This window comes from Ptychodera flava, chromosome 22, assembly GCF_041260155.1.
Source record: "Ptychodera flava strain L36383 chromosome 22, AS_Pfla_20210202, whole genome shotgun sequence".
NCBI classification, from domain to species: Eukaryota; Metazoa; Hemichordata; class Enteropneusta; family Ptychoderidae; genus Ptychodera; species Ptychodera flava.
Window position 1 is genome coordinate 21,287,078 of NC_091949.1, and position 25,627 is coordinate 21,312,704.

A 25,627-nucleotide genomic window follows, 5' to 3' on the forward strand; every position below is an offset into this window, starting at 1 on the left:
TAAATTTTCTTGCATGTCAGCACAATTAGTATGCCAGTGCTGTTCGAATAGTTTCATTTTGGTATTATCGATGTCAAAGTCATTCACACATTCCAGCCGGCATAGCGTATTAACTGACCACGAAATCTTTGGGTTCCACGCATGGCGAGTTAGTATCGGTGAAGGTGTAATATACTGCTATATGAAACAGTACAGCGGAAATTGCACTGCGCGTAATTTTAAAAAATCAACATTTCGGTCACGTCTCTGAATATATAATGTGATGTTTGCAAACTCCGTTGTGTGCTGAATGTGCCAATCTTCCTCTACCTATTCATTTAAATATCCGCAGCTGTTCCCACAACAGTTTTTGTTCCCAACCGACCCACACACACACATACACACAGCTAAAAATACTCGATAGTGCGTGTGAGTGTACAGACAATATGCTACCTGTCAGTTCGGTGGCAACGTTTTACCCGCCCGTGATAGGACACTGAACATCAAAGAATGAACGAGGTAAGACATTCAAGTCCTTTTTGAACTAATGGACGTGTGACTTTCTGCACGCCGACTTTTATTACCACAACAGCGACAGCTCGTCGGGTATAATTTTCACATTTTTACTACTGTGAATCAGCTTGCATTAATGTTGTACGCGTTTATAGATTTCACGCATTTATACGATTTTGTCCAATCAGGGGAAGTCTTCTCTATACTTCAGTAATACTGATCAACTGGGTTGCGGTTGAACATCCATGGTCGCGATTGTGATTGTTTCTGGTGTACACAAAACTACACGCGCCTGGCGTTCATATTGGTTTAAGAGCGTCGCTGCTCTGTATTTTCAGCGACTAGTAAGCCGCTATTGTTGAGGGGTACCAAATGAATGTTGTGATTTCCCATATCATATTTGGTCGACACGCTTTTGATCGATTGTGATGAGTTTAGGTAACCTGCCATAGGGTTTTGACATGCCTTAGCCTGGACCCGAGTCGATCTTACTTATAATTTCCGTGCATTGCACATGTAGCGTGGCGAATATATAATGTGGAGGACATGAGTACACTCATACTCCTAGAGGGACTGTGAAACACTGTTTGTTTGGCCATGGTGGTAGTAACGGTTGTATGCTCACGCTCTTGTACGAGGTTGGACTTACGATACCGCCATTTCCAGATTCTAAATGCACGTCTCACCCGCACACGCACACCAAAATACCCGTTTCCTGAATTTCTCTCACCGACACATGGTGAAGCAATACGTTCAGAAAGTGTACTCTTCGTTGTGGTTCAAAAGATAGACTTTTTGAAATGTTGGTGAAATATAATATTTTGGTTGAAGTCAGCTGAGCCACTACCAAGTGCAAATAACATTATACCTACCAATAATCCTCTCCACATACAGATTATTGTATACATATGGATTTAGTGACAAATGCGTGAAATATTGCCCTTTAAGCAAATAGTATTTGTATTTTCCAACTCTATTCTTAAGTGTCGGGTGAATGCAAGGAAAGACTATATCCGTACTCAATTACAACAATTAAGCTATGAATACATGCATGCAACATGCATACATATACATACATGCATGCATGCATGTATGCATGCATGCATACATACATACATACATACATACATACATACATACATACGCACATATGAATAAATACAATACATACAGGCTGTAAATATGAAAGCTTCCTGATGTCATAATTCATTATCAGAATTATAATGAAGTATTGGTGTAGCAGGCAATATGAAATAATATTTAAGTTATTTTACAAATAATTTGAAAATATTAATGTAAATGCATTGCCCTCTATTTTGCTAATTTACTGATTTCAAATATTATAACACATATCTGGAAACCCAGTCCGACGTATCAGTAAATCACCACTCAGATAATTTGGTTGTATAACGATTTGAAAATGGCGAACAAATATTGACAAAGCTTCTTAAAGCTTGTCTGGAATGATGTGTGTCCCTAAAACCGTACCCAACATGAGTGGGTGAAGGGACTGTGGTTCCTATAAAGGTATATATCATGTGTATTCGATAAATCGACCAAAACTGGGGGCAAGGTTCGATTTTTTTCAATTTTTGATGTTTCCCTTTTGAGAATTTCACAATCATAGATATGAGTCTTTTTTACTGCGATATTTTTAGCTGGCCAAATTTGTGCACATTTTGTCGCTAATGTTCAGGCGGTTTCAGAAAGTAAGTTATATTGGGTCTAAGTATTTTAACCGGGTCACCTTCAATGGATGTAGTTTATCTGCACGTGGCACGAGACCGCTGACCCATCTATCAAATCGAAGGAAATAGATAATGAAATGAATAATTTATGCTGAACGCGTGTATATAGGGGTGACAAAATCAATGTTTATCTGTTGTTTATCTCTCTATCTTTGCCAATCTTTCTCCATAGATAGATAGATAGATAGATAGATAGATAGATAGATAGATAGATAGATAGATAGATAGATAGATAGATAGATATTGTGTGCTTGTTTGTGTCTGTGTGTCTCCTCTCTCCAGATATTGTGTGCTTGCTTCTCTCTCTCTCTCTCTCTCTCTCTCTCTCTCTCTCTCTCTCTCTCTCTCTCTCTCTCTCCCATCTATCTATCCGCTACTCGTGGTTGCTAGGAGTACGCACCGCCTATGAAGCATTAAATGCCTGACCGATCCTGACCGTCCCTGCCCTGTCGTTAACCAGTCCACTGCCATTCAGCCTGTCTGCTTCCAGAAATACAGATAGTATCCGTACATTGACTTATCCGTATATGTTTATCGTATAAACATGTTTGTTAGTGTTGAAGCCTAAATGTTTAACAGTGTGCCCTTGTTATTTTTATGTAAAATCTCCCAGACAGCATGCAAAACACGAAGGTCGCATTATACTTCCAAATCATCTGACGTGACGTAACAAAGGTATTCCCTAGAAACTCCTCATAACGGTGACATCTACTTCACGGCAATGCACGGAAATATCGCTCTGGTTAAATACCATTGCCACGTTTAGGTCGATGAAATTGAACAGAGATCAACACATTTCATTTAACGAGTCACCAATAGTAATACTGTATCCTTTTGATAGTTCAAGCTGACGCAGGCGACATATGTTACCAGTTGGCGCCAAAGTTGTTGTAGTATTTCTATGAGGGCTATTTATATTATTAGTTCACGTGTTTACACGTGGGCTAATGTAATAGCGATGTCTGTCTGTCTGTCCGTGTGTGTGTGTGTCTGTCTGTCTGTTTACACGATAACTCAAAAACGCCTGAACAGATTCAAGTCAAATTTGGTACCCAGGTACCATATGCTACTTACAAGAAGTGATTGGATTTTGGTTAGTGTTGCTTGTATATTAATGAAGTTATGCACTATCATTTTTCCGTACAATGGTTTCCCTATGGAGACGGTAATGACAGTGTAGGCATTTATCAAGATATACTGCACAAAATTTCATGAAACTTTTCACAGATGACAATCTCAGAACATAATGATGATGCTGTGAGTGTCAAGTCAATTATCTGCTCATTTACATATTTAACGAACTTTTGTTATTAGTGACATAACTCTGAAATTCCTGCACCAAACTTGATGATACGTGCAACAAATATTGATCTGATATATATCGAATTATACTTAGAAGCATTGGGCTGTGTCAAGTTATCAAATAGCTTATTTGCATATTTTATGAAGTTTTATAATTAGTCATATAACTCTGATATTACTGCACCAAATGTGATGAATTCTGCTGCAGATTCTGATCTGACTGATATCTAAATGTGGTGTAAAGCACTTAGTAGTGTCAAGTTGATTAAGGATTCATTTGCATATTTCATGAACTTTGTAATTAGGTATATAACTCTGAAATCTTGGTACCCAAGTCAGTGAAATCTTGTACAGATATTGATCTGATAAATATCTAATTGTACTGACAAGCATTTGGCAGTGTCAAGTTAACAGATAGCTCATTTGCATATTTTATGAAGTTTCGTAATTAGTCATGTAACTCCAAAATAACTGCACCGAATTTGATGAATCTGCTGCAGATACTAATCCGATAGATATCTAATTGTGGTGTTAAGCATTTAGTTGTGTGGAGTTTATTAAGGGTTCATTTGCATATTTAACGATCTTTGCAATTAGTGATATTGCTCCAAAATTACAGCATTACATTTGATGATCTGATAAATATTCAATTGTACTGAGAAGCATTGGGCGTGTCAAGTTAATAATTAGCTCATTTACATATTAAATAAAGTTTTATAATTAGTGATTACTCTGACAGTACTGTGCGAAAGTTGATGAAACCTGCGACATATAATGATATAACAGATATCTGATGCTTCTTATTACACGCCTCACACGGGTGTCCATTATATTGGTATGAATTGGGTTTATTGGCAGGAATATTGAAAAACATAATACAATAAATCCTCGTCAGAGATAGTTACTCTGGCAGTAGACCGTATACACGTCTAGTCTTATCAGAAGCCTGTCTTCCACTCCGCGTCCTGAGCTCAATTGAACTATTGTCAGAATATACACTGTCTGTCTTTGTTCTTTGTTTTGGTTAGTGATTAATCTGAGGTCTGCAAATGTTGCGTAACATCTCCTTGCTCGTCGTCGTTTGAGACAGGTCAAAGGTACAATTGTTTTACACAATTTCATAACAGTCAAAAAGTATGCAGTAATTCATGTCATACTGTATTATTTCATGCGTCCAGTAGTGTCTGATAAATGTCAATACATGTCGAGTCATCAGCAGTCAATTTCAATGCTTGATAACTAAATTTGTAATTTTGTCAAATTCAAAATCTGTACAAGTCAATCATGTAACACGTCATTCCTTCCATTCAGGGGTCACATTAGCACTCGTTGTTCTGTTGAGTAAATGCTAAAATCTTCTAGTCTGTTCACTGGATATCAACACGTGAGCACATTCAGTTCATATCTGGTTTTGTTATGTTAGCGGATCGACTGTTGTTACTCGACTTTCTCTTTATATTTTGAAGTATAGACAGAGAATATTATACGATATTTCTTGCACTTTAAAAATGCCAAGTTACGTCACGTCATCACGTCATGGAAACATGGAAACACAAATATTCTTGAATTGGACTGGCAGCCACACAGTTTATAGCTAATCCCGAGAATTGTTATGGTATTTTATATTTCGCTATGATTTGTATATGGTTATTTTAAATTATGGTTAGTCAACGATTTCGGAAGGGATCATCTACATTTCGCCAGGCAGAACAAAAGACTATCCCCGCAGGCTGACGAGAAGGGTTGCCGCACCATGCGCCAGGAAATCGCTTGTTGACACTATTACGAAGAGCTTTATCAGCTTCCCGTGTTCGGAATGCTGCAAACGTGCCCAGACATGTTTTTGTTGTAGATTAAGTGACCGACAACCAAGTGATAGATCTCGTTTTCTATCTGATCTGTACATGAAGGCAGCTCCCTCCCCCCCTCTCTCTCTCTCTCTCTCTCTCTCTCTCTCTCTCTCTCTCTCTCTCTCTCTCTCTCTCTCTCTCTCTCTCTCTCTCTCTCTCTCTCTCTCTCTCTTAATTTATATAATAATAATCAGTATCAGAGTATCGGAACATTCGTCCTGAGGTATCGGTTAACGATCACCAGATGCCAATATACAGCTAGGATGATGACATCAGTACTTGTTGTCTTGTAATTTGGGGCTGTGACACTTTCAAAGCGCCCAGACGTCGACGGATTAGTCAAAGGCCCGACAGCGGCTTAGCACTGTCTTCTACCAGTGTAAGGGCTACGTGCTTCATCTCATACCTGTGCATCGATCCGCATAAAACAGTAGAACTATACAGGGAAAATTTTAGAATATTTGTTTCATTCTTTCAGTTTATTTCTTTTCTTCTCAGCTGATTTTAACGGTAACATTTTGGCGATGTTAGCAGTAAATCAAAGGAAATATTTGGATATTATGGAAGACGTGTCCGATGTTAATGTGAAAATGATATATTTAACTCTAAGCCATGATCCAGTTTATTCAGCTACAGCATCGATCATAATGCTTTTCAAAATGTAACATATGGGTCTATACTGCATCAGCATGAGAACGATGAAAACATGAAAAAAAAATGAAAAACAGACATCAAAGTGTGGCTTAGTCTAGATTTTACTATTGCTTGTAAAAGGCAGTCAGCGATGTGGCGAGCACCAAAGTCAATTTAATATAACCTAACAATTTCTTCAGGTCCAAACATTTTGTTCTGTGTTTCCAAAAAATTTTGACCTAAAACTGGAGTTTATGATACGTACTGTCCAACTGCTCCAAAATTTTCAAAAGAATTACAAAAAAATTCATAAAATTCATTGGTAAAATGTGTCACTATAATTTTGGTAGGAAAAATTACAGCACTCAAAGGGTTAATCAAATTCGACAGTTTTCGGGGGGAAATTGTATGTTGTAGGGTGTTCTACAGATCATCCTTTTTGTCGATTTGCAGATCTTTAAACTCCGATTAAAAACAAGATGGCGGAAACGGATCAGCACAGTGTGTTACGCAGTGGGTATCGGTGTTTTCTGCTGGCTCACCATAGCTATTCATAACGACAACTTTAAATTTTCCTTGGGACAGTCCGTCAGAAGTTTCACCTTTAACAGTGGAGATTACATACACCTCATCACAGCTACTGACGAGGAATTTTTTGCCGGTAAGACAATCACTGAGACGATAATTTTATTTTTCAGGCATATTTGACACGCTTGCCGTCAAAGAAATTAAATTACCATGCCCTGTCCGTCACATTTTAATTGATCGAGCTGAACCACGTGACTGACCACAAATACACAGTAATGATTTGTTTACGTTCCCGGGAATGTGAATAATAATATTAACATCGTAACTTTACATTCAAACGTAAATTGTGATTTGTACAAAGATCACAATCAATAAAAAACAATGAAGCACTTGTATGCCAAATCTAGACACTTTTTTCCAAAAATTCTCCCGATTTGCAAAATTTTTACAATACGCGTTTTCGTAAATTTTGACGGTTTTCTGGGGTTCGTTGATAATACGTGGAAATAACAGACTCCACCCTGACCATTAACGTTAATTTAAGAACGCAGACGAGAGGAAAGCCAAAATTAACGGGTGAGGCTTATTTTTTGTCTTTTCTCTCGCCCTTGCCCATAAATAAACGTTAATGATAGGGGCGTCACCCATTATTTCTATAATAATTTGCAAAGTGATTTACTTCAAATGAAAAAAATAACATGAATTCGTCAATAAAGCCAGCATTTTAAGCCACCATTTCCAAAGGCACCTAATCAGTCGGATCCACGAAAAAAACCTACCATTTTAAACTGTCCTCCAATGGCAGGCCGCAGACGTCATAACGTACATTCTAGGATAGAAGATTTGAAATTCCAACCTCGAAATGTGTACAATTGACTCAAGAAATCATGTTTTTATCATTCCTTTTTAAAATGTCTTCTATTGCTTTTTGCTTCAATTTGTTTCAGGTTTGCCAACTTTAATAAATTCTGTTCAAATGACGAGCAGAAATTCGCAATCCGTTATGTTCCACGTGATTGTATGTGGCGATGACGACATTGTCGAGAGGCTTCGCGAATATTTAGCTTGTTTTGGAATTGGAACGACCACAGACATTAAGGTTCGTAAGTGGACACCAGTTTTTCAACTCCGGTGGGGGAGGGGGGCTTATTTTGAAGGTTATGACTATTTTCACCCGCTTATTTTTTCTGAAAATCATATCGAACATTTAATTTTCCTCACAGATTTAATTCAGGGATGGCAGTCAGTTTGAATGTCAGTATTAGGGAAATATTGGTTTCTCTGGTTCCGAATTTTGCACGACGACCCCTGATTTTCAGTTTTGATTTTGACCGGGAAAGGTTGGGCAAAAGTCTTTCAATTTCGTGCCACTTTATCTATTCAAATTATACAAAGAGAAGACTCAAGTATTGTTCATTTTAACATTAACGTCATATAGAAAGCGTCAATGATTTGCGTTACTATTGAAAACGACTGATGTGAATTACTATAGAAACAGAAAATGCGCCTTACGTCGCTTTTTGAAATCACCATTACTTTTTTATGTTTTAAAGATCGTAAGTTGATTGGTGCCACGATTTGATTCAATGCGATTGAATGGAATTAAACGGGCGGATTTTTATCAGCTCTATGTGTTTAAAAAAACTAATTAACTGGGTACAATTTCAAAATGAGAACAAAAGAGTAATATCAAGTAAATAGTCAATGTCAACAAACACGAATGGGAGAAGCAGAGATTGAGAACTGCCGCTTTAGAAGAAAACAAAACTCCAGCCAATTTTTCATTGATATTGTATAATGTGAAGTTGATAAATCGCAGCGTGACTTTATGAAATTTCGGCAGGGATTATTTAAATGGTTACTGCAGACAAGAAAAATGGAAAAATTGGAAGGACATGTCCCCTTTCAAGATTCATGCCAAACTAAGAGAATTATGCCTTGTACTAAACTGAGACACTACAACTAAACATATCATTAGAAATATTGGCATTTAGTATTGTATGGTTCAAAATTTTCGCCATGAATTCTAGATTACGAGGTTTTATAGAGATTACAAGAACAGTTTTATCCACTTCTCAAGAAGATGTCTTCCTTCCCTCGTGTTTTGTAAGTACAGGTCCAGATAGTGAAGTTCAACCCGGCTGCTGTTGTCGATGAGGACATCATGTTTGCGTGGGAGTTTATGTTCACAGCCAAACGACTTAAAAGCGACTGCAATTACGCCAGGAGCTACATGTACTCGTGAGTAAATCTGCCAAGCATGTGTTTGATCATATATTACATACTAATATCGCTACAAGGGAATCTACACGCTCCGAAAGATACGTTTCCGGTAACTACACCCCTTTTCTCTCTCATAAGTTTTCCTCAGATTTCCTTTTGGTTTACACTATATCGTATCTCTCAGTCCTCCCGTTTGACTCGTCTGTCTCTTTTTAACTTCTGTAACTACCCCCTACCCATTTACAAGTGAGAGAGGGGGTAGCATCCACTCTAAATTCGTGAAAGAGGGTTTTACTTCTGCAAGGTCGACTTTTCACTATCAGAATGATGTTATTGCACTACATACATACATACATACATACATACATACATACATACATACATACATACGTACGTATATATATATATATATATATATATATATATATATATATATATATATATATATATATATATATATATATATATTGCTATTATTTGGATCCTTCATATTCAATCGGAAAATGTTCCTTGGCCCTTGCCAAGATGTTTCGCCCAGTGTTTGTATGGCTGGTGCAGTAGGCCCTGTCCATCTAATGGGATTCCTGTCCTGTCATGTGATCCAAATGATGTTGTTTTATTGTTCCATTAATACCATTGTTCCAGAGGGTGTTGAGCTTTTTCATCCAGGATGTTTTGCGCGTTAGTCTGTTGGTCTGATACTCTGCCATTTTTATCAAGGCCGATTATTTTGAAATCATTTATTATGCGATTAAAGAACAAGCATTATTAACGGCAGAGGGAGTCGGATGAAAAAAACAGGGTGTTCAAACAAAGGGAGGGGGCTTGAAAATTCCAGAGTACCTTAAGGGGCATCAAACTTTCCACCGAATGCAAATCATACCGATAAATTACTCTGAACAGGACAGAAAACACTTCTTTGATCGACCTGTTTTCTGAGGTTATCCAATGAAACAGCTGTGTTTCAATGACCGATGATCATTTACAGTTTGTGCTTGTGAACATTGTAATGCTGGGTATCAAAGTGTGGTGATGAGAAATTCCAAAATCACATTTCTTGTACACAATTGCCCTTTTAATCACTATATTCTAGTGAAGTACATTCATATCAGTTTTCGGAGATACATGAATGCACAGATATTGTCAGTTTTTTATGAAAAAAAAAATTATAGTTTGCGCCATGGACAACCATGTATAGTGAACTGACACATTTGGGCGAAATTTCAAAATCAACTTTCTTGTCTCAATTACCCTTTAATCACCACTTTATGGTAAAGCACATCCATATCAGTTTTTAAATATACATTTATGCGCAGATATTGCCAGTTTTCGGAAAGAATTGTTCATAGTTTGTGCCATAGACAACTATGTATAGTAAAACGACACTTTTGAGTGAAATTCCACAATCAAATACACTTCTAATCACCATTTGCAGTGCAGTACATTCGTATCAATTGTCGAACATATATAAATGCACAGATATATATCTAGTTTTGATAGGGAAAAACATTAATCATAGTTTGCACCATAAACTACTACATGCAGTGAAATTACACTTTTAGATGAAATTCGATGATGAATTTGTTGTACACAAACAGGCTTCAAATCACCGTACCCCAGTGGATTGATGTTTAAATGTTTAAAATAAGATATATGTGGTGGCTAGTTTCATATGTGTGTCTGTGTAGTATTGTACATAAATACCTAAATACATACATACATCACACTTACAAATATATATATATATATATATATATATATATATATATATATATATATATATATATATATATATATATATATATATATATATATATATATATATATCTGAGTGTCTTTACACTGCAAATTGTTGGGGCTTGAAAAAATGATCCGTGTAAGACATGAACCCACGTCCCCGGAATTCAGTTAGGATGCTCTACCAACTAAGCTAACGGATTAGTTCAAGTAGATTTGACGTGCGCCGTCGGCCTTTTTTTCCCCAAAAGAGACCTCAGATTTACACTGGTTATTGTCTCGAAGGAGTTGTTTTAAGGAACCGTAAATTTGTAACAAGAAACGTGTTTTGTAATATGACAGGTCCCCCAGTGTTGTTTAGCGTGGAAATTTAAAGTTGAAACTAACTGATCCGTTAGCTCAGTTGGTAGAGCATCCGAACTGATTTCGAGGGACGTAGGTTCAAGTCCTACATGGGTCATTTTGCAAGCCCCAAAATTTGCAGTGTAGAGACACTCAGATGTAGTTGTGTGATTTTTCTCATTAGTTTCGACTTTAAATTTCCACGCTACACAACACTGGGGAACCTGTCATATTACAAAACACGTTTCCAGTCATAATATATGTATATATATATATATATATATATATATATATATATTATTATATATATATATATATATATATATATATATATATATATATTCAACAAAGGGAAAACAACTCCACGTATCGTTCATATCTTGGTTGTTTGCGTTTAATATATCTCTGTGTTTTTTATGTTTCACTGTCTTGTGTATAGAACCGATTAGGCACGGCGAGGCACAGCTGTAATGTACTTTTCAGTGCAGTCTCTACTCCCAATGGAGAGACTGCGTATAACACTAGAATCCTTTACCGCTATGTTTCGAAAGTGCGTTTGCCATACTGTCTTCATCAGTCGCCTCAAGTTCATCTTCAGTGGATAAATTGTGTGGAAAAATTGATAGATTGTATGCATTCTTATGCTGTCCCACTTGAAGTTTGTTCTTTCACTGGGGAAACTTGGATGTCAAATTTTGTTCTACTGTACTGTGTCCAAGGTAGTGTTTGTATTGTGTTTACTGGATTGAAATATAGATATATGTTCTCGTCAAAATGTTTTGCGCCGTACGTTCCGATTATAAAGTTGAATTTTTCTTTTTTGTTTGTTCTGAGCCGTAAAGTTTGTTTGGTATCACTGGTTGACGAATAGTTTTTGACGCTTCCTTTTTATGTAAGGGTGACCCTTTTATTTTTTTTTGTTTCTCATCTCCAGAGGAATACTCAGACAGGGCGGGCGGTCGAAAAAAAAAAAAACAAGTACCAAAAAAAAACTGTATTTGTTTCAGTTCAATGTTCTGTCCGTTCAGTCTCTACAATTTTTAAGTACAAAAAACGTGTATTTGTTTCAGTTTAATGTTCTGTCCATTCACTGTCACTGCAATTTCTTGTCTTTCAGTTCAGTGTTCTGTACTCTCTGTCCTTTCAGTCTCAGTCGCTGCAATCTCACAATTTGATGACGGTGGTGCTGTTGCTAAGATGATCGCCTCAGAGGCGGCGCAAATAAAAAGTTTTTTTTTTTGTTTTCATGTCGGAGCTGAAATTTACGGTCGGTCGGGAGATGAGAAACACAAAAATAAAAAATGTCGCCCTAACAATTAGTGTCTAAAACTGCTGTGCCATTTCCTTAATCGGACGGTTTGATTGGTATATCGCCGTTTTCTGATAGTTTTCTCAATATACCTGTGCTTTCGAGGGGAAATTCGCATAGATTTTAAATTGCTGTTTATATCGATGTTAAATTTGACCTTTTTCTCGTGTATTGCGTCATTTTGGTTGACATGATGTCCATTGTGTTCTGTCTCTGTGTCATCTTATGTTGGCCTGCGATATTTAAGCTTATTACCGATTTTATTTTTGGAATGGTAGTGTTTTTACTTTGTTGTTGTTATTGTTGTTTTTGTTGAGGCTTCTCTCCCTTTTGAGTATGTGTTGGCCGTTTGGTATTGTTGTCCTTGTTAGGCCCATGGCATCAATTGTGTACGTTGTTCATAACGTTTGCTCTTTGGACTGTTGCGCCTTTTTTGCTGATATATTGAAATTGGCAAGGACGTTGTCTTGCTGTTTTTCTCACCTAGTTCAGGACGTCTTCCATCTCTCTTACAGATACTGTTCGTCTTCGCATACACTAGCGTTCTGTTCGTCCTCGGAAAGAGTTGGGGTAACCGTCGGTATTGCTCATCATAAAATCATTTGTCTCGTTTCTATAGAGCGTGGCGTTGACTCTTGTTACTGCCTTCGTGTTGATTGGTTAGTTTTCTTGCTATTCGCATTTTATTAAGAATTCATCTACTTCGGTAACCCATTTAATCTTGCCCCAATTTTTGTGGGGCCAAAAAACACGCAACAACACACCTTGTGTCGGCCCAACAAGAATAAAGTCGAAGTCACTGCAGTCCCTTCGAACAGTGGCTTGTCTTGATACCAGGTTGACTTGTACCATGTTGAGAAAATTCGCAAATGAACTGTACCACATTACATTTCGCACAAATGTATCCTACATTTATACTAGCATTCTACATATATGGTACACACATCTCTCTCTCTCTCTCTCTCTCTCTCTCTCTCTCTCTCTCTATATATATATATATATATCTCGAAGTCTACAGATGTCCTTGTGGGAAATTACAGTGCTCGATGCTAAGCAGAGCGTTATAAATAATAACACAAATTACTTCGAGTACAAAGTAATGAAATCTGTTACTTAAGTTTCATGCATCCTGCAATCTTCTGTCTGAAGATTGCAGGATGCATGAAACTTAAGTAAGAGATTTAATTATTTTGTACTTGATGTCATTTGTGTTATTTATATATATATATATATATATATATATATATATATTGTTCCAAAATAGCTTTGTTACAAGTTCGCACATGTTCATCGCTATCTTTCCCTTTATTTAGACTATTCCCAGATGTCAAGAGAGCTATTTACCTTGACGTTGACACAGTCGTAAAGGAACCAATCGAGAACCTGTGGCGTATTGGTCAAAACTATCAGTCTCCATTGCTGGCATCGGAGGTCAACAGAACGTATGAACAAGACGGGTTTGTCTTGGAAACTGTCTCAGACCTTTATCAAAAAAGGTAAGAGATGTCGTACTTGGTTTTACAGAGTTTGTGTGGAAATAGGATGGCTAAATGGCGATGGCTTTAACATTTTCGTGCTTTATTCTGTAAGACAAGTGCTTTTTCATATTATCCATAAAATTAGGGTATATTGAAATACAAAGAATTAGCCTTACTAGTAAAACGCATCGTGTTTGATAGCTTCCAACATTAGTTTCTACACACAGTAATGTTACTACAGGGCGATAATATTTTGCAGTATTGAAGACTATCAGAGCCAATCTCGCGCACAGAGACTGTAGCGCGGCGTGGATAATTATGACCTAGCAAGGGGGTCTGATCAATGGCCGCTCGAGACTCTCTAGCTAGCTTAGAATTATCCATCCCGCTACAATCCCTGATGAGTGGAGATTGGAATGTAGCTCTTCTCAGTATAAGTTTGTTGCCAAATAGACCAGACACTGCTGCTGAGAACGTGGACACATTTTGTTATTGTGAAAAGCGTCGCTGCTGTTACAGATTGTGTAGTCTGAGCTGCAAATTATGATGTTAAGGGACTCGACAAAAATTACGTTGGGGCTGGCCGGTTATTTTGCAGAGTGGGTCGTAATTTTTCGCGCAAGAATTTTTGAATTGTCATGAAATTTCACGTACGCTTTTCGGGGAGGGTCACCTTTTTTGCGCAATTATTAGAAGCAAAGATATGGTCGATATAGCGCTTCATCCATAAACATCAAATCATAATACATGGTGTCTATTGGGCAAACTATTAACAATTTTCCCCTACAAAATAAGCTATATCTGTACTTTTATATATGTTGGATAATTAATGTAAAAAATGTACTTTGCTTGAAGAGAGAGGTAAAAAGTGCATGTATGTACAAGAAATTTAATTTTTTTTAGATTTCATCGAAAATTATGATTCACTACACATGGGAGTCTATGAGAAAAGTGTGAACATTTTTTGCCAATATAAAACTAGCAATATTTGCTCATATACAGATATTAAATGATCGATGTAAATGTATTTGATTAAAATAGGATGATTACAAGTGCATATGTGCACAAAAAATTAGATTTTAGAATTTCATCGAAAATGTGGATACCCTATACATATGAGTCCATGACCAAAAGTATTAATATTGTTTTTTCAAAAATAACACTAGCGAGATTTTTTCATTTATAGACATTGGATAATTGGTGTAAATGTACTTGATTAGAATAGGATGGTAACGAGTTAATATGTGTACAAGAAATTTGATTTTGGAATTTCACTGATATAAATTTCATTAGACATTGTAGTCTACGAGGAAACTATGAATAATCTTTTGAGAGTAGTAAAGCGACTAAATCTGTGCTTTATAAGTGGTTGGAAACTGATATGGATCAGGATAGGGTGTTTTAAGTGTAAATGTGAACAACAAATATCGGAATTTAACCCAATATGTCAATTCACCTCTCATGGTAGTTTAAGAGTAAACTAACATTTTCCACATCAAACCTTGCTATATCTGACCATTTATAAGTCAATGTTGTTAAATAGTGGCTCATAGGCTATAACAAGTTTTTGACAAACAATAACAGTGCTGTATGTACAATTACAAGCAAAACTATAAATGAAGGTAAACATTACAGCTATTGCATGTCCTTTTTTATTTTGAATAGCCAATTGTACCGCAAGTAGTTGATAGAATTATTTATAGTGAAAAGCTAAAAAGTATTCTTTGAAAGTTCAAACGTTAAATGAGAAATTAGATTTAAATTAAGACATTATTGATGCGACACGCAGGGTGAGGGTCAATGTTTTTTGCGCTTGGAAATTGGGGAGGGTTACTACTTTTTGTGCAAACGCTTTTGAAGAGTCATTATTCTACGCACAGCGTTATTTTGAAAAACACTGGCCTCCCCCCTCCCCGTAATTTATGTCCAGTCCTTAATTGTAACATTGACAGTCGCCTATGAACTCATTTTCGTCGTCGTTGCAATATATATTTGCAGGAAATATTTAACATTAATCTTAAAAGAATTTGACCTTTTTGTGATATCAAAAAAACATGAAATACTTGCCTAAAATCCCGAAGGTCTCTTGGTGTACAAAATGACGGCGGTACATAACTGCAAAAGTGTTACTGTAAGAATTACCCTTTGCTGAATGCAAACAGATGATTTCGTTTCTGACCTCAAGACAAAATGGATTTTTTTCAATGCCTAATTGCTTTAATATGACAAATGAACATTACTGCAATGTAAGGGAAAGCTGCTATTGTTATCTATATGAAATGCGCCGCTAATTAAGATTTCATTACAAAAGCTTGCATGAGGTCCAAACTTTCTCTGACAGTGTATGTTCGACCCTGCATGGTGACAGTTGTGCACAGAACTTGATTTTTGGGTACGGACCGCAAAATGTTTCAATGAATGTTTAATCTTGTCTCGCTGCAAGTAGAGTTGGGGTTGTGCACAGTTGACAGGTATTTCAGCATGTTTCACGAAGTCAACACAAACTATTTTCATATCGAACAAAATTCATGAAAAAAACTCAAAAAAGAGTGCCTTTGTCCCATTAATATTGAACCAAAAAGAATGAGCTATTTTGAGAATGAAAAATCTTTCTGATGTAACCTCGATTTTATCCTCAGATATGGCAAACGTTTTGATCCATCAAGGACGGTATTTAATGGCGGCGTTCTTGTAATTGACTTGGACTTCTATAGAAAATACAATTTAATAAGCGAAGTAGAATACTGGGCTCAAGCTGTAAGTATTAACACTATCTTTTGATATTTTTCTGAAGTGCTAATGTACTTAAGGTAGATCGCGACTCGGGGACAGATATTCGGACTTTCAAACTTTATTAATTCTATCCTGATCTACCTCTTTTGGGGGTTCATTTTAAATATCTTGTGAAAGAAAACTTTTCACCGTCTTAGTTTTTCGAAAATCGAAAATTTTATTTTTCTCCATAGAGTTAACACAGGGATGGCGGCCATTTAAATTTCAAATATCTGTAAATCTTAGGTAATTTGTCTCCCTAGTACCATAATTTACTCGGTGACCCCCCGATTTTTATTCTTGATTTTGAAAGAGAATGGTTGAAATATTCATTGAGGACATTTTGAGCAAAAGTTAAAGTCTTTCATTTTCGAAGCGCATACTACCTTAAGTCACTTTAATCACAGAGCCAAATACACGAAACTTTTTTATTTATTTATGCGTTTGTTTATTTGGTCGTTTATCTAACTATCTGTTTATTTATTTTTTATCTATTTATTTACTTTATTTATTTATAGTTTGTTTGTTTGTTCACTGCAAACCATGCGAAGCAAGCTATTGACACCACTCACTTAAATATATAACAATAGATAAATTCGGATGCGCGCTGTGACATTTGAAATACAGACACAACAACATTGCAGAAAAAAGAAGAAATACCAAGATTAAGATTATTTTGTCAAAATAAGTAACTAAAAGTAAATATTTAAGTATTGATATTAACTTTCAATTTTGTGCTTTTATTTTAATACAAGTTACGTGACAGCTTTTCCCTACACAGATCTAGACATGGCCAGATGTGACTATCAGAGCCAAGAGTCATAACTTGCCAGGTCGATCAATATTCATAGATTTACTAATAGCACCCGAAAAAAGTTGTTAGAAATCCGGAGGTTTCGCGAAGTTCTCGAAATCAGACTGAACAAGTTCAAAATGCTACATATATCCGACAATTTTCACCGAGTACATTACAACTAGAAATAATTTTCATTAAAACTCCTAATGAGAACCGTAAGTATAGGGCTGCAGATTTAAATACAGATTTTAGTGTAGTATTTCTATTTAATATTTACGGTTGTTCACAGAAGAAAAGCCATTTAAAGGTATACAATCACCTGTAATCTAAATATGCCCATATATGGTCAAAGGGGCGTTCCTTGGTATTCAAAACACCCATGTGAGGGCGCTGTTTTTAAAAAGCGGCCACCCGCTTAATATCTGTGATTGGTCAGATTTTCTCTTTTCATGGTAACTGTGGCAAAATTGGAATAGGTGACAGTATACCTTTAAGGCGATACCGAAGGATTCAAAGCGCGCGTTGGTTGCTGTCGCTGGTAACGTTCCAAACGCGCACTTTTGTACGTGCAAAATCTTACCGTTCCGTTGTTTTCTATGGATTTTTGACTCCTGGTATTTTGAAAATGCTCAAAATCTTTCAACTCTCAAAATTGTAAACCAATTTAGCTGACCTTTGCTAGGAGTATTGAAGTCATACATGAGAATATAGAAAAGCATGTCAGTTTCTAAAATTTCCGTACCGTTTATGAGATATCGCCGTAAAACCCTTTAAGATTTCACAAAATGACACAGTAGATATTTTCCTGTTCAAAAATCGTTTGTACTTGAACAGATAACCTAATCCATGCTAGGGGCTCTAAAGTGTCTCATGTGTTACATTCTGAAATTCTTTGAAAATTTGGTGCAAATTTGTAAGAGCTGAAACGTTTTAAAGTAGAGCTGTGAAAATTTGTATATGTGTGACGTCACTGACCAATCGCGCGACAAACTTCCGTCTTTTGGAATCGTATGGTTCTGTAAATCTTTATTATGCAAAGAAAACCATGAAAACTTTGTATTTTGATTGATTTTGGAAATTACTCTTAGCAACCGTTGCTTAGCAATATGAATCCTTCTGTATCGCCTTAAGGTTGAACGCGCCTCGGGACAGATATTCGGGCTTTCAAATTTTATCAATTCTCTCCTGATCTACCACTTGTGGGGGTTTATTTTAAAGATCTTGGTGTAAGAAAAGTTTTCACTGTCTTAGTTTTTGAAAATCTAAAATTTTATTATTCCCCATAGAGATAACTCATGGATGGCTTCCATTTTGAATTTCAAATATCGGGAAATCATGGTTAATTTGTCTCTTTAGTAACACATTTTACCAGGAAGACCCCTGCTTTTTATTCTTGTTTTAGTAAGAGAATGATCGAAAGTTTCACTGGGGAAAGTTTTGAGCAAAAGTTAAAGTATTTCGCTTTCGAGGCGCATAATACCTTAAAAGGCCAGTGTTGTAACTTTTGAAGATTTTGTCACTGTTCTTGTTTTTAATGTCAACTACAGTTCATTGTTCTACTCCCAAAGTCATGTTTAGAAACATGGTGTTCAGCTTGTCAGTTTTTTTGCACATGTGTTCACTGCATTGTTATTGTTGACAAGTGAATTCTCGGCCAGGGTAAAATATTCAAATGTAAAGAATAAGGCCAAGAAAAATAAACAGTTTGTTTACATATTGCAAAAATGATGCGGTGACATGGGGCTTTTTTCCCCATTTTTTTATTCTTCAATAAACTAGAACGCCCAAAGAATATGAAAACAACATAGGAATGCAAACAGAGATAAATGCACAGCTGTGTTGCTTTAGTATTTTTGTATAGCAACAGTTCTGTGGTTTGACTTTTAGTGCAGCAATGCAGTTTTGACAGCTTAATATAACAGTGACATATGTGTACAGTTCTGAATGGAATGTTAGTGTCAGTTATTTTGTTTACAGTTCTGTTTTATACAGCACTGTATTATGCACTATCGTTGCGTATTTTTGCAGTTTTTGTCATTTTATTTCCTCATTATCAGGAAAAAAAGGTGACACGGCGGGTGTGGATTGATCGGCGCAAGGATGAGAAACAAACTTTTTATTTTTCTTGGCCTAACAGTGCATTTCACACGTACAGACGCAGTGCTTACAACCTAAATAGTGTTTGAACATGCTCTTGGAAGTAGTTCAAGAAATAGAAAGCGAAAATAGTGAAAATCATCAAAAGATACAGATACTGCCCCTTTACGCAATATCATTACTCAAAATTGTAAGGGCGAATCACTGTCTTTCTTCGATGGACTTTTTTAATTTCCGCCGAGGTTGACTTACAGGAACTCGGTCACCTTAATGTAGCCGCGCTAGCCGTTGGGTCACGCACAAAACATAAGCGCAGTGATTTCCGTATAGCATGATTCGCGGTCAACGTATAAAAATGTTGACTCTCCTCTTTTACCATATATGGAAATATGCAAATTTTCGGTGACCGAACATGGTAAAGGTGAATGGCTGAGTGGAATTGATACTTCTACTGACGATGTGTTCATTGGTGAACATCATTGATATTGGTCAAGAATACTCTCTTTCTGTCAGCCTTCTCCTTTGCACTCTGCGAGAGAGAGAGAGAGAGAGAGAGAGAGAGAGAGAGAGAGAGAGAGAGAGAGAGAGAGAGAGAGAGAGAGAGAGAGAGAGAGAGAGAGAGAGAGAGAGATGGACGGAAAAGATCACAGCATTATAACTTCGTACTACAAATGTTTGAAAAACATCGGGGTATGATCGATTATGCGTCATAGTTTTATGTCATAGCTATGATATTACAGAAAGGCATTAACCAATACCATCCATTAATATTCATAAATTATTGGAAAGTCGCTGTCTTTGCACACAACCGATAGGTATGGTTTAGAATGTGTGTTATTGAACCAGCAAATATTTGTACTTTTTCAGTATACCGATGCTCCTACTCGGCTCTGGAGGTTCGACTGCCAATCCATTTTTCAGATCGTCTATCACGAACTCTGGGCAAAGCTGAATGACAAGTGGAACAGCCGGGGTTTAGGGAAAAAAAGACCACGCCCTCCGGAACAGATTGAGACTGCTGGTATTTTGCATTGGTCGGCAACACGTGAGTGCAGCTAGCTGTCTCTACTAAAATGAAATCTTTTTTGGATAGTAATATGACATGTAGAAATCACTTTTTCTAACCGGTAATTTCTTATCCTCTTTAGCATTATATTAGGAGTAAGACTCCCTCGTTTCCTTTGAATCGATTTGACAGCCGTGACTGTGCTTGGGATGTGGAGATATTTAGTTAGGACTCAAAATTGTAACTTATTGCCCAGAACACTTCAAACTGCAAAACACAAACAGGCAATTGGGCAGAAATCGAAGGATCAAAAAGTCTACAATTTTGGCCAACTACTCATGTCTAAACTTTACAATTTTTACAAAATGATGGGGCAAAACCAAATACGAGGGGTCAATGCTTGTGCAAATATTTCAAATAGATCTAAAGTCATGAACATTCTACAAAATATCCTCGGTAGGTCAAAATGTACACATATGTGTATACCCTTCCGATAGGAGTTCCCCCGGCCGTGTGCACTTTGTATTTTGTTTACAGGGGAGGGTCACTGTTTTTTGCGCATGAAAATTAGGGAGGGTCACTCTTTTCCTTGTAATCACTTTTGAAGGGTCACTATTTTACTCGCGCATCGTCATTTTGAAAAACACCCCAACACCCCGCGTAATTTTTATTCAATTCCTTATGGGGGACAATCTTTGACTATTTTACAAAACAGAAGTCATGTCGCATGGTACTTCCAAAAGTTAACTCCACCCTAGGGTTTTTGGTTGCCTAGGGTTAATCAATCAAATCAGATGAAAAAATGGGGTGTCACATTTTACAATTGGTGAATTGGGTGCGTCGAAAGTTAGAAATTCAATTTAGAGGGGGTCGCTTTTTGCATTTCATTCGTAGCATAAGTTCCACCGACCCTACCCTCCTTCCCGTATAAAAGGAATGCTCCCTGAGCATAGCACACGATATTGGATCACTTCCCTGTTTCAGAACCACCCAGCGTGGTTTTCATCAGTCTGTATCTGATGCTTTCCAAACCCGCGCTCATTAAGAGACCTACCCGTACTCATTTACAAGCCTAAGTTGAAACCAATTCACTGGAACTTGCAATTTTGGAATTAACTGTTGATGTTGTGTTTTTATTCAATCCACAAGTAAAATGGGCGCTTATTGCGCCAGGATTCATTTAAAAATTAGAACTAAAAGGATAGCTATATGTGTGAAACTTGTATTTTTAGCCCTGTGGTTGGGAGAAGTGAACACACAATGGGCCAAGATGAAAATATGTGCATTGCATATCCTCACGAGTTGTAGTCATAGAAACGACATAACCGAGTATATTTATCTCCTCGTGCTATTGTTGGGCAATAGTTGATGGGCTCATACACAATCTCTAAGACTGAAATCTATCTCTTTTCGTCTTTGTACCATTTGAAACTACAACTGCCCCTTTTAATATTTTATACGTGTATAGATAAACCGTGGAGCGGTGTCGGACCACATGTGGACCTATGGGAACACTACAGACCGGCAGAATGTTCTAATCGCGGAGTATGTCACCATAATCCGAACGCCACTAGGTATGGATACTGGAAGTGTCACTGTGAGGCACAGTATTCGGGCATTCGGTGTCAAAAGAGTCTTTGAAGGTGGGGCTATTTACTCTGCGAATGTCCTATTCTACTCAGGTTAATCATCCCAGTATGATATTCCTGTGTCCAACTGTAAAACTAGGCGTACATAACGCGTGATTTTGGTACTGCGACTATATATTATCCTTATAAATCCCACTGTTTTGTAAATGAAGACAGCTGAAAATTGTCAGTATTTGGTGTATTTAGTAGAGGGTGTTGTGTTCACCCAAAGGAACCTCCGTCCAAAGTTATGGTATAATGGTGAGTTTGAAAGCATTGTTTGCTTACGAGGGGGTGTGCATGAGCATTAATGAAAATCACGATGATTTTCCAGCCTATAGGCAGCAAACGAGAAATTATCATTAATTTTCAACTAAAAATATTGTTTTCTTGCTCTGGAATCATATTCTATTCGCGGTAATTCCTGTAACTCAGAGCTATTTTGCATTCGGTAGAATATTTCGACTGAATCACTCAGCCTTCATCAGCTGTTGTGTCATTGTGAATAGTACGATGACGTAACCGGTCTGCTGATCGCAGGAGGGCATTGTAAACTGCTGAAATTTCCATCCCTTCATCCCTATTGAGGGCTGGCCGTTGTGCTTTGATTTCAACAGCCTCTTTCACTCTGCGTTTGATGCAATGATCTTCGCATGAGATGATCTTGACATTGTCAGGATTGATTGAATGTCCTGTCTTCTTGCAGTGTTCATAAATTGCAGAGGTTTCTCGACTCTGATGTTCCGTGAGTCTCGTTCCTAGTTGTCTAGCAGTGATTCAGTCGAAATATTCTACCGAATGCAAAATAGCTCTGAGTTACAGGAATTACCGCGAATAGAATCATTAATTTTTTTTTAATATGGTAGAAATTCTCTTTATTCAGTTCTAATTGCCTGGTTGCCAAATATTTCCAAGCAACCCTAGCCCGTTCACCGCAATATGATGCGACACTGCATTAAAATTTTCAGTGACGCAGCTGTTATTATTGTATTTCAGAATTAATTCTTTTTCTGACAACTTACATGTTATCATGGTTACATACAATCGGCGTGCGGTCGACCAATAGAACGTTTATACAAAATATACTGAAAACAGGTATTTCACGACGTATATTTATGAAAATATTATCTGACAAAATGGGCCCGCGACCATCTGTCGTAACGTTGTGTAAGTCTTACTCGACCTGTATCAAAAACATGAACAAATTGAATGATTCACTAATTGAAATGTTGATGTCTTTACACTCTTTCCGTTTAAGGTTCGAAGACAAGTAATTGACCTTTTGAATCTAACAATTCTCTGGTAGTTAATAAGCTCAGAATCCCCGTAAATTATACATTTTCTAAAAGCCTAGATATAGGGAAACATTTTGATAACCAAAATGTTACCATTGTTTGCATAACTATCAGGTGAAACGTAGTTTGCATAGCCTTTCAAAAATCGGTTTTCCCTTAATTTTGTCTCAATACTTCAAAATATCGGACTCAATTTTGCTGGAATGCAAACTGTTCTAAAGGTCTTCCAAAGTGTGTCTCAGATTTTTTTACATCTTGCTTAGTTTTATGGAGCTCAATTTTAAACAAATCAACTAGGGTTAAATTCACCGCTCTGGAAGTTGATACAATTATTTTAGAAGGTTTAAAAAAATTCTGAGACATACTGTGGAAGATCCTTAGAACAGCTTGCACTCACACAAATTTCAGCTACATATCTCAAAACATTGAAATAAAACACGGGGAAACAAATTTTGAAAGTTTATGCAAATTACCTGTCACGTGATTGTTATGTAAAGAATGATGACACTATGGTAACCAAAATGTTCCCCTATATTTAGGCTTTCCGAAAATATATAATTTACGGGGGTTCAGAGCTTATTTACCCCTAGAGAATTGTTGGCTTAAAAAGATCAATTATTTGTCTTGGAACCTTAAGCAGTATTCAAAAGAACCCGTGTATTTTGTTTGTTTGTCTTGTTTTGTTTTGTTTTGGGGTGTTGGTTTTTTTTAAATGTCAATTACAAAGAGAATCACATTAGTTTGAAAAATAACGCTTAAAAATTCCAATATTGCATACGGTAAACTTGGTATAAATATTGACCTGTTGGTTCACAGTACCGTCTCGAGACACACAAGATCAGATATTTTCAACGAACATTTTGTTAGTCCTGAAAACACATACTAGTTATATGAATCATCGGTATCGACGAGAATAGACGTGTGCATGTCAAAGCTACTATGCAGAGCTTTTTTATCTGTTCCTTAGTTTTGTGACAAGATTTTGTGACTGAAGTGTTTCAGCTAATGAGATACAACGTGCCGGTACTTTTTACAAAGATTCAATGTCAGTAAATTATTTTGGAGTCCTTTACCATTAGTGAATAACGTCACATTTATGTAAATTACATGCAAGATTGTAAATATTAGAATACGTCACGTTTGGTGTCTTTTGGATAGCTACCTTTGGAGGTTCACAGTTTCAGCGAAGAGAACCCAATTAACTTACAAATCTATTTTTGTCTCCGAGTAAAATACGACCCTGTCAATTTATTGGACCAATGATCCTTTTGCGCTTAAAGACCTAAGGGATGCACTGATACAAGTTCGCATGAAAGGTCACACGAGACTTTGAACTTAAGCCAAGGGAAGGAATCAACATTTGATTACATACAAAAATGATCGCTCAGAATCAGTTTATATGGTGCATATAGTTATGTATATACCTATCCTTTCTTCGGTTTAATTGTATCTATTGCAATAAAAACATTCAGATTTTGCAAATTGCGTCAGAGTTTGTACTTTGATTTTAAAAGAACAACTTAAGTTGGAGAAGAGCTGGACCTAAGATCTACTAAAATATCATTTTAAAAGGGCATCTGAACGATAAACTCGACTGTATGTATGCATGTACATGTATGGAAGGGGTGGGTTGATACATGGGTAGATGCAGGGATGTATGTAGGGATGTTCATATATGTGCACCCGTGGCCACTTTACTGCTGAATTAAGCCCACTTGATGCAGTGGCAGAAAATAATCATCGGAAAATCACAGAGTGAGGAAGAAATAAATACTATCCGGGGTGGGGGACACTCAGCTCACTTGGGATACAGGTGTACCCTAGACAGTTCGAACTACCAATCACAAACTCTACCATTTTTGGATTGATGTGTATGTATGTATGTATGTATGTATGTATGTATGTATGTATGTATGTATGTATGTATGTATGTATGTATGTATGTATGTATGTATGTATGTATGTATGTATGTATGTATGTATGTATGCATGCATGCATGCATGCATGCATGCATGCATGCATGCATGCCTGCCTGCCTGCCTGCCTGCCTGCCTGCCTGCCTGCCTGTCTGTCTGTCTGTCTGTCTGTCTGTCTGTATGTCTGTCTGTCTGTATGTATGTATATGTATGTACGTATGTGTGTAAGTGTACGTGTATGTGTATGTGTGTATGTATATGTGTATATGTATATATACATACATATATTATATATATATATATATATATATATATATATATATATATATATATATATATATATATATATATATATATATATATATATATATATATATATATATATATATAATGTTTATACATACGTCAGTTCTTACTAGAGTCATACTTGACATCTGTGGAATTGACCGCCATACATCAAGCTAACGCCCTGTC

General features: G+C 36.7%; 1 protein-coding gene across 1 annotated transcript; it reads left to right on the top strand.

The window, feature by feature from the left end:
- Window positions 1-262: 262 nt before the first annotated feature.
- Window positions 263-24,721, top strand: LOC139122942 (uncharacterized). The gene is made up of 8 exons (XM_070688832.1): window positions 263-498; window positions 6,479-6,686; window positions 7,501-7,652; window positions 8,670-8,794; window positions 13,478-13,660; window positions 16,282-16,399; window positions 20,175-20,352; window positions 21,782-24,721. Exons 1-8 carry the CDS (start codon window positions 490-492, stop codon window positions 21,952-21,954), a joined length of 1,146 nt encoding a protein of 381 aa, XP_070544933.1. The 5' UTR covers window positions 263-489; the 3' UTR covers window positions 21,955-24,721.
- The last annotated feature ends 906 nt before the right edge of the window (window positions 24,722-25,627 follow it).